Source organism: Pundamilia nyererei, unplaced genomic scaffold (genome assembly GCF_000239375.1).
Source record: "Pundamilia nyererei isolate P.nyererei 1_Seehausen unplaced genomic scaffold, PunNye1.0 scaffold00111, whole genome shotgun sequence".
Classification (NCBI taxonomy): Eukaryota; Metazoa; Chordata; class Actinopteri; order Cichliformes; family Cichlidae; genus Pundamilia; species Pundamilia nyererei.
In genome coordinates this window covers 579,029-588,892 of record NW_005187512.1, presented here as the reverse complement: position 1 = coordinate 588,892, position 9,864 = coordinate 579,029, and the positions used below count along the sequence as shown (strand labels likewise).

The window sequence follows — 9,864 nt, the reverse complement described above, 5'->3', positions numbered from 1 at the left end:
CTGTTGTGACAAATTAATTTTATCAGAGGGTGATCGTGATGCTTCTTGTGATGCATTACTTATGGTCCAGTATCAGTGTCCACCTGTGTAACATGAAACCACATGGGGACTGTGTAGTACAAACATTTTGCTGACTGACACCATGATGATGCTTGAACAAGACAAGGAGCAACTGTCAAAGATCAAAAAGCACACACAGACTTCAGCTATTACAAATAAGTCATTCACATAATATTACTTCTGTCTTCTTGAAAGGGTCTAAAACACACTATATGGACCTACTACCTACAGGTGCACACGCCCTAGTTTCATAGGTGAGTACTGTTACCACTACACTCACACATACTGGTGGTGGCAGGTGTCTATAAGAAAGTATAGGCCAGGAGTAAAGGCTACAACAAAAACACACATTTTACATCCTTGACTACTCACTTATAAATAAATCTTTGTTTGGTCAAAAGCTTAAATTAGCACCAATGTAACACAACCTTACATGATGACATTTACAAATATCATTAATACAAATATAACTGATGAAATATTATTTGGAAATGTAAATAGAGCAACCTCTAAGACAGTGAGCTCAGAAAAAATTGCTGAGTCTGAGAACCTTATTTGGTGCAAAAATGTCTTAAACCTAAATGATAATTACCGTAAGTTGACACATAAGACAGCTGGTGACGTTATCGCACCAGAACAGCTTGCAAACATCAATTTAGATGCTTTTCTGGAGCTTTTTTTCTTATTTCCTATGATCCCCATAAGCCATTCAGGAGCAACATTCACATGAGTGATACTTACCTCAAGACTTGAAACTGTTTAGTTGAGGTTAGGAACAGATCCGCACACCAAGCATCCAAACTTTGGTGTTCACTGATTTAGGAAATTTTAAAATGAAGAAGAAGAAAAAAAGAAGATGACTCTCTGAAAAAGATAAATGAAAGCCTGCAGTGTTCAGCAAAAACACTGAGTATATCTTACAGTGTAAAAGATCCATCAGCTGCATATGATTGGGACTGATTTTATGTGGGTTTGTTACTTCACACTATAGGCACATTAATCACCAACATTAAATGATTTTAACAGCCTACTTTAAAAAAAAAAAAAAAGCGTTTCTAGTGCCTTCGGGTATGTAAAGAGTACATTTGGCTTAGAAAGAACTCTTATTTGGACTTGGTTTTATCTGAGCGGAGCAGGTATTCCGGCAGCCAGCCATTTCTTGCGGAAACAGCTGTTTTATTGCAGGCTGGTTTTTCCCTTTCTACACCCCTCCTGGGACACGCAGCACTACCTCCTGCTCTTCACAGAGCACCTTGCTGCTGCTGATGCTTCTGCTGCTGACATACACTTATTTCTCTGCCCCAATTTCGCAACTCTATTGCCAGCAACAAGACCATCTGCTTTGCTTCTAAATTAGGGAGAGTATTTATCAAATGTCTTCCGATGAGAATACTGATCTGGGTTCTGCTTCGCCTCATAAGATGAGATAAATGACAAGGTCAAGAATATGGGGGTGTGCACCTTTTCCATATCCATATTCATTAACTTTCTGGCAGGACATGAAGTAGAAAATTAATTGTCACAGTGCGGTGTCAGGACTGTCAGTGTTGTAACTTTAACTAGATGCTTTCATCCCTGGTGATGTTTCTGAGTGAATAAATACAAATGAAAGTTACATGTCATCATTCTTTTAAAACACTTCTAGGCTGAAAGGCCTAATAAACGCAAACTGTCACTTCTGTGTTCAAATTTCATGGTTTTAAGCTACAAGGGACAGCAAACTGTGGTGTTAAACCTCACTGTTAGCCTGTGGGAAATTGGTTTGGCTCGTTGTTATTCCTGCTGCTTGAGTTGAATCCTATTATAGATCGTTTTTAACCTCCCCCCAAGGGCCAAAGTAGGATTATTGATTGTCTTACACAAAAAAACCCACTTTGAGGGGAAAAATGAAAAAAATAAATAAACCAATATTGATTTTGACAGTTTGTTTATAATTAAACAGTGCAATAACTAAGTGGTGCGGAGGGACGGGGATGAGTAAGGATTATGCGGACATGCAGGATACAGAGAAGGTGCATTTGGTATTTGGTTTGCTGCCCATCAGCTTCCTCTCCGTGCTCATATTAATGTTTTTCACTACCAGCTGTGAGGTGTTTAATAACACAGATGTGCCTCAAAAATGGCTACAGATTGAGAGCTATTGCAGCCATTTCACCGACATAAAAAAGAAAGAAGACACACTAAAACACACACACACTGACGTACAGCGGGAGAGTGGATAATAAAAAAGAAAGGGGAATTATATTGTCCTTGGGAAGAGATAATAAAAACGTTAGAAATGAGATTGATGTTTGGTGCCCCCTGGTGTTTAGTAGCTGCTAAGGCAGGTTGCATAGAAATTTACCAACAAGATAGGGGAAAAGCAATTGTTTAATTTGGAATCAATTATTCTAAGCCCGAGGACAAGGTGAAGTCGTCAGTGCGTGATTTGAAGCTAGGATGGTGTCCCTGTGTTCAATTTCAGCCCTTCTAGCCATCACAACAGTGTAACCCTCCCTGACATTAACAAATACAGCTGGTGCACTGACCTGACACATTTCAAACATGGACTAAACATTTATTTTCTTGTGAAGTCTTCAATCATATGTTGGTTTCCTAACTTGGCACTCGGTCCTTGTGAGCTTAGAGAACCCCCAGTATAAAGATTTCAATGCTGATATATATTTTCCAACTTTCGGCAGATGTAAGCCAGACTCAGACTCAAGATTGATAGAGGAACACAAACAATATCCAGTTGAAAAGAATTAAAAAAATTATGATACAGAAGACACAGAAGGGCTTAACTGGAGGCTGAGTTGGGTTTTCCATCCTGCTTAGGGCCCCCAGAAGATGTGAGGAAGTCATGATTGACTCTTTGTTTAATTTCTTTGCCCTTCTTGAAAAATAAACGCATGACAAAAGACTGTGAAATCATGGATTTAGGACATCTGTGACTGAGTGTGTCAATCATTTGGAAAAGGAGAAGAGAAGACTTGCCCTGTAAATATGATATAAACACTTACCGCTCTGAAAAACAGGGTCATAAACTGTAAGAAAATGAGATTAGTTTCAACTAGTAATTGTTTAATTTCATTTCAAAATCAAATTTCTCAGTTTCTCAGAAAGATTGCTGTTTTACCAGTAAAAGTAGGTAAGTAGTGGAGAAACTGACTTGTACGACTACAGGAAGGGAAGAACAACTCAGAAAGAGATGCAAACATCTTTATTCAATTTTTTTAGATGTCAGCGTTTTCGTGTTTCTGAAAGTAGGAGTGGCGGGCAGAGTCTTCGGCTACCAGGCTCCAATAAGACTTATAAGACTATCTTAAAACTTTCCTTTTAGATAAACCTATACAATATTGGCATGTTTTATTATTTTTAATGAATTTATTATTTATCATTCAGCTCCCAGCCTCCAGGAACCACAGCTGGATAAGCAGTTAGGGAAAGGATGGATGAACTGTTATTGGAGATGTGAAGTTTTATGTTTGGAATATATGTCAAATTCAATAAAAACAAATTAGTAACAGTTCCTACAATTATTCAGATCAGTTTTCCATCTTTCTACAGTCTACAGTTTCTCCTCTCTCCTGTTGGGAACTTCCTCTCTGATCCATAAAAAGAATTTTCCTTTCATTCCTGCAGCCACTTAAAGTGGAAAAATGTTCAGGACAGTTATTTTCCTGTAGCCATGGGGATGTTACTGTCCTAGTGTGACCATAGTTACAGTTGTGATGAAGAGCCTATCCACTGTTGCCAAGCCATGCTCGTTTGATTTAGATCCGGCCGAGTGAGAGGGGAAAGAGGGCAGGACGTGGCCGGAGTCCAGGGGATTTCCTGTGCGTGTGATTGATTCCTATCTGCAGAGCTCAGAGACACATTGGCTGATGTGCTAATGAGAAAACAAGTTGGAGAAGTTTTCGACAGAAATACATTGTTCCTTTTAAACAATGATGGAAAACCACAGAAAAGAAGAATATTAGATTCACTGCTGCAACCACCGACCACAGTCGTTCCTCTCTGCAGCAGCTGAAAGAGTCATAAAAGGAAGCTTCATACCCTTTTCTACAATTGGAAGACAAAATTGTGTTTTCACATCTATAACAATATAGACTGAGCGTCCACCAAATGCTCGCTAGACACAGCAAATAACATCTTTCTGCAGCAGTTGAACTGCTGACATTCCCACATATTTGCTTTCAGTTGTATGTCTTTATACACTCAAAGCATCCAATGATGACTGATTTCCCTCAAAGAAATATTTTAAGCTTATAGTTGTTTTATATCTTCAAAGGTTTGTCAGGTCCTCATCACTTTGCTAATAATCCATATCTGTTGATCCTTATGTATCATCCCTCTCTCTACATGTAGTAATATTTGACCTTATAATTCTTATTAATGCTTCCTTAGTTTCTGGACTTTTATGTTTCCTTTGTTAGAAATTAAACAAACCACAAGGCCAGATGCCAATATAATATCCATGTGTTTGGCCTTGTTGTGGCTCCATCCCTTTTTTTTTTCTTTTTTTTTTTTTGACTTTTTGCAGTAAAGCTGCCTTAACATTAGCACTGAATGGAATCAAATGTTACATTAGCTAATGTTAAGCCAACATTAAGCTAACAGCTACTGGTAACATGAGTAACAATGCACTTCTTTTAGATCAGAGGTGTCAAACTCATTTTAAACTGACACACACACATAGCCTTATTTTATCTTAAACTATTTGCTAATATTCTACATTTACTGTAACAAAGTGTAACATTTAATAAAATGTACAAACCAGAGGATTAAAAACCTAAGATGGCTTAAAAATGTTTCCCTGCCTGTATGCAAGTATGGTTCCACCTCTGTGTGTTTCTTGAAATCACTAGGTCAGTATATTATGAGTATATGAAAAAGTCTTATTTCTCAGTCACCTTGTAATTTTCTAGGACATTGAAAAAAATCATGATAGTAATACGCTAGTTCTTGTATTTCTGACACAGAAATGGCCATGGTAAGAGGCTGTAAGAGAATTAAACTGGGACAGACAGTGTAGAGTAATTTACTTTCTCTGTCCTCTCTCAGAAGCAGTGCAGTTTATCATTTTTGCAGCTGGTGGGAGGTGCCTGAAACTTGAAATTACAAACAATCGACAACAGGGGTCAGTGATGTTCAAGGTTTAAGCATAACAGATCACTTTCACCCTGCTCATCTGAGTGTTTCTCAATATCCACCTTTTTTCAGTCAATCTGCACCCCCACTGTATATTAATGTTCACTTTTGCATAACATGGCCTAAATGAGGCAAGTAAACTAGCCTCTAACACACTTGTATTCTGCAGATTGTAAAGATATTTTGGAGTCTTCTCAAACTTCCTCATATTTGAGATAAAGAGATGAAGATACATCACAAAAAAAGGTTCTCTGTTTTTGTAACTGTTGTTGCACAAGTATTCAACAAAAGTGAACTTTTAAAGAAAGAGACCAGCTGTTTGAAAACAGGTCAACAAAACAGGTTAAATTGGGGTTTTTTTTGTCTAACACATTAAACAAAGCCAGTGAAAGCCTACATATTTGTCCTACATATTTGCTAATAGATAACAGAACATGTTCACTCTCTATTAAAAACTGATACCAGTCTGATATTTTGTCAGTGTTTTCAGCTGCTCCAGTGCTGAAAACACTAAATGCTATCTGCACATAAATGCATCCTTCCCTTGTGTAAAATGTGAATCACTCTTGGTGTTGTACTGAGCCTGTCAGGTATGTGTGCTCCTGCACTAAGACAGATCCCCGTGCATGCGGTCACCTTGTAGTTTCTGCTGTTAAATGAAGCAGACGCCTGACTCTTCTTCTACAATTATTCCAAATAAAACTAAGCTTACACATAAATCACATTTGTCATCTGTGCCTCGGGAGAAACAGACTGCAGGTTCTGTGTCAAATATAAAGCATTTGTCTGTATATATGAGAAGGTAGAAAATCTCATTCCTCTGTGTCACATGCTGTGTCTGGCTCCTTGCAAACACACCGCTTCATTTTTACCCTGGAAGGAATTCAAACAACGATGGTACAGTTTTAAAGACTATGGAAACTATGAAGACTCATGACACGATTTTGCAAAACTAATTAGAGTCCTGCTAGAGCCCTGGCAAACATTCATATCTTGCAATGCAGTCTTGCAGGTGCAAAGTAGGCAATTACTCACAATCTGTGCATTGCATCCTTGGTAAACCAAAGCTGAAAACTGAAATGTTGCTTAATGCTGTGAAAGCCACTTGAGGCTGCAGATGTTTTAGGTTATATTTTTCTTCAGTGCTGCACACATCATGCTGCTGATAAGTAACATGGCTTTCAGTCACCTCTTTTAAATTCCACACATGCCTCACATATCCCTACATTCATCCCCCTAAGGTCCCATCTTTTTATGGCCTTGGCAAGTGGCCTTTATTGAGTGAATGAATGTTCATAATTCTGCACCTGGACATGCAGCAAAATGAGTGGAGACATGCTGCTAGGCGTCCACATTTCAGTATTAAACACTCTTGTTGTTTTTCTGCACACACACCTGTTTTTTTCTGCATTAATAAAACAGCTTTACACACACGCCTATTACTGTGTAAACCTGCACTGGCTTCTTTATACAGCCCTAGCCTTGCTCAAGGGCACCTTGGTGAATTGTTCAGGCTTTTATTTCTCTGCCTTCATATTCATCCAACCTTCCCCCCCAGCCCCGCTGCTCCTAAACACCGCCCCAGTCTTGGTTGCGTCGCACTCCCCCGTCTGTCACATCAGGCTCCGCTAAATCTGACGTGTTTTTCGCATTTCCTGCACCAGAGAGAGAGAGAGAGCGCGCGCGCGAGAGAGAGACGGAGACACACAGCGGTGTCGGGAGGCTGTGTCCACTGGAAGTTGAGCTCAAACAGCTGCACTGGACTGACACCAGGCCGTGCACCAAGCAGCAGGAGCCCGTTTTGACACATCCACCCACCGCCCCCCTTCTCTCCGCCCCTGCTGCGGTCGTTACCGGCCGCTGTCTGGTTCGCAGCTCGAACATCTCCAGTGCGCCGCGGCGGCTGGCAGCAGGTATTTGGAGCCTCCCACCCTCCGCACGGTGCAATGCAACGCAGGCCAGTGCTTCCAGGGAGCCCCGCTGCAGCTAACAGAGCTTTTTAATACCTCGAAGGTAAACACCATGACAGAGCGACTCACATCTGGGGCCTCTGCTCGTATGTGCGCCGTAGCTATTCATGTTTCTTCCGTGCACTTCTGAAGGCTTCCCGGGCTAACGGTCGCTTTTCCGCCACTGAAGTTCAGTTTCTGGGGGGAAATTTTGTAGCATAATCGACAAGTGCAGACGTTTCGAGACACGACAGCAGCTTGGTGTGCTTGGTGACTGCACTCTCTCCTTCATATCGGAGTGGAAGGAACACGCTCTGCCCGGAGGACCACCGGTTGAACGGAGCTGTTATTCAAAGCGCTAAAGCACGGCTGATTTGGGGGTGTTTGAGGAGAAAGGTGTCCTGTGGTTTTACTGGAAGCGCGTTTCATCGCCATGGTGGTCTTCAACGGGCAGCTGAAGATCAGGATCCGCGAGGCTCTGGACCTCAAACCCACAGCTTGGTCCCTGCGTCACGCCGTCGGTCCCAAGACTCAGACCTTCCTCCTGGACACGTACATCGCCCTCAACGTGGACGACTCTCGCGTGGGCCAGACCTCCACCAAGCAGAAGACCAACAGCCCCACGTGGAATTACGAGTTCATCACGGAGGTCCACGACGGCCGCAAGATAGAGCTATCAGTTTTCCACGACGCGCCCATTGGCTACGACGACTTCGTGGCCAACTGCATCATCCAATTCGAGGACATCCTGCAGAACAGCAGCAAGCACTTTGAGGACTGGGTAAGACACCTGAAGCACACACAGTGGGAGTGATAGTCGAACAAGGTGCTCAGACCTTCTCTGTCGTAGGCAAACGGACCTCAGTGGAAAGTTTTCCAATGAATCAGTTAATCACTCTTTTTCCAATCACAATTCTCCCGGGAGTCTGGCAGGAAGCAGACTATAAGTAGTCATATAGTTGCAGGGATTTACACCTAAAAATACAAGCTGTGTGTTCCATCATATTACATAATCTACAGACTCTATATAATAAGACAGGACCAACACTTAATAATACAGAAGGCTTAGTTAATGTTGTTTTTAATTTAATTTTATTTATATAGCGCCAAATCACAACAGCAGTCACCTCCAGGCGCTGTATATATAATCTAAAGACCCAACAACAGGGGTGTCAAACAAAGCAGTTCTGGATTACTTTGGAAAATGTGAAGGAGAGGATACATTTTAACAAGTTTTACAGCTTTTCCTACTGTTAAAGACTTCCCCTCGGGCCATTTACAATACACCAAATTGAATCCCAAAGAGTCACACTCACAGATTCCTTTCATTTACTACAGCAGCATTTTTTTTATCATGTAGAAAAACTGAGACATACTGTTAAAATTGCACTTTTTGTCTTATATTAAGATACCTAATTGATTCCATTTTTAGTTAAACTTCTTTACACTAACAGAAATTTGATTTTTATCAGTCCTTTGTCTGGAACATGATATCAACGTGAGCTGTATGTGGCCCGCGATGAAAAATGTTTTTTATGTGGCTGCTCCACAATAAATGAGAGAAAACCCCAACACCCCCCTTTGAGACAGGACAAATAAATAGATAAATAAATAAGTAAAATAAAAGATGCAGTGTGGAAGAGAGGCAGAGATGAATAACTAGTGAGTGCATTTTTCAAAAGCAAAGTGCAGTTAACCAAAATGACCCACCATAAACGTGCATCGTTTTAGGGTTTGACATCCTGATGCCTGAGAAGCTTTGACCGCTCAGTATTTAGTGTGTTATCTTGATAAATGATTAATTGCTTTTAACTTGATAAATGATTCATATTCAGAACAAGTGGGAGTCAACTAATAGATTAAGTGAAGATCATTTGCTCATCATCTCGATTTCAAGTTCAAGCCCTGCCCTTTTAGACATGTTCACAATTGAAAGTAAACATCTACTTGCAGCGAATGATAGCTGTAAAGTGTGGATGCCAAGAAAAAAAAGTAACTTTTCCAACTGGCTTTTTCAGATGGAAAAGTTATGGGAAAGATCCCCACCCCAGTGTGTTAAATACTGCCACATGGAGCTGGCATCACAAGATGCATCACGGTGTCCTATTGTATGGTGCTTGGCGCACGTGCTGCAGCATTAGTGGATGAAGAGAGAGAACTGATGTCTTAAAAAGCTACAAAGGCTGCGTTTGGAAAATGGAGAGGTGGCAGTAGATTAAGACCATAGACTGTATATAAAAGATGGTCAAAGATTGATTTCAGACTCTCTCTTTTGAACTCTCAGCGTTAGTGTTTCCTAAACCCACATGCTGCTTTTTTGGATCCGGAAATGATGAGCTGGTGGAGCGCTAAATTATTAGCCCAGGTCTGCGAGCCTTGTGTGGGCACACCTGTCAATCAAAGCAGCCATGTTCCTAGGTCTAGGCTGCACCAGTATCCAGGTGGATGAATTATACAAAATTCTCATCACCCAAAGAAACCCATAACTATTTATCATAACAGAATGTAAAATATTTAGTTCTGCTTTAATTTAGGACATTTTAACATGTGAGGACTTCTGTAGCTAGCTTCAAGTGGCCATTAAAAGAAACTTTCTTTTTTAGCCTCGGAGGTTTTTGCTGCAGAGACTGTGGTTTGCATTTAGCGTGTTGAAGAAAGAAATGGTGAAAGAAGAAGAGCAGTGCTTGGGTTACAATTTTAAACTCACCTTCTCACCACTGAT

At 40.7% G+C, this 9,864-nt stretch overlaps 1 protein-coding gene across 1 annotated transcript in view; it reads left to right on the top strand.

Moving 5' to 3' along the window:
• Positions 1 to 6,784: 6,784 nt before the first annotated feature.
• Positions 6,785 to 9,864, top strand: part of LOC102200124 (protein kinase C epsilon type-like) — an 85,093-nt gene continuing 82,013 nt past the window's right edge. The window contains exon 1 of the mRNA XM_013913003.1: positions 6,785 to 7,923. Within this exon, the coding sequence (XP_013768457.1) occupies positions 7,576 to 7,923 (348 nt within the window). The 5' untranslated portion in view covers positions 6,785 to 7,575. The remainder of the gene's footprint in view (positions 7,924 to 9,864) is intronic.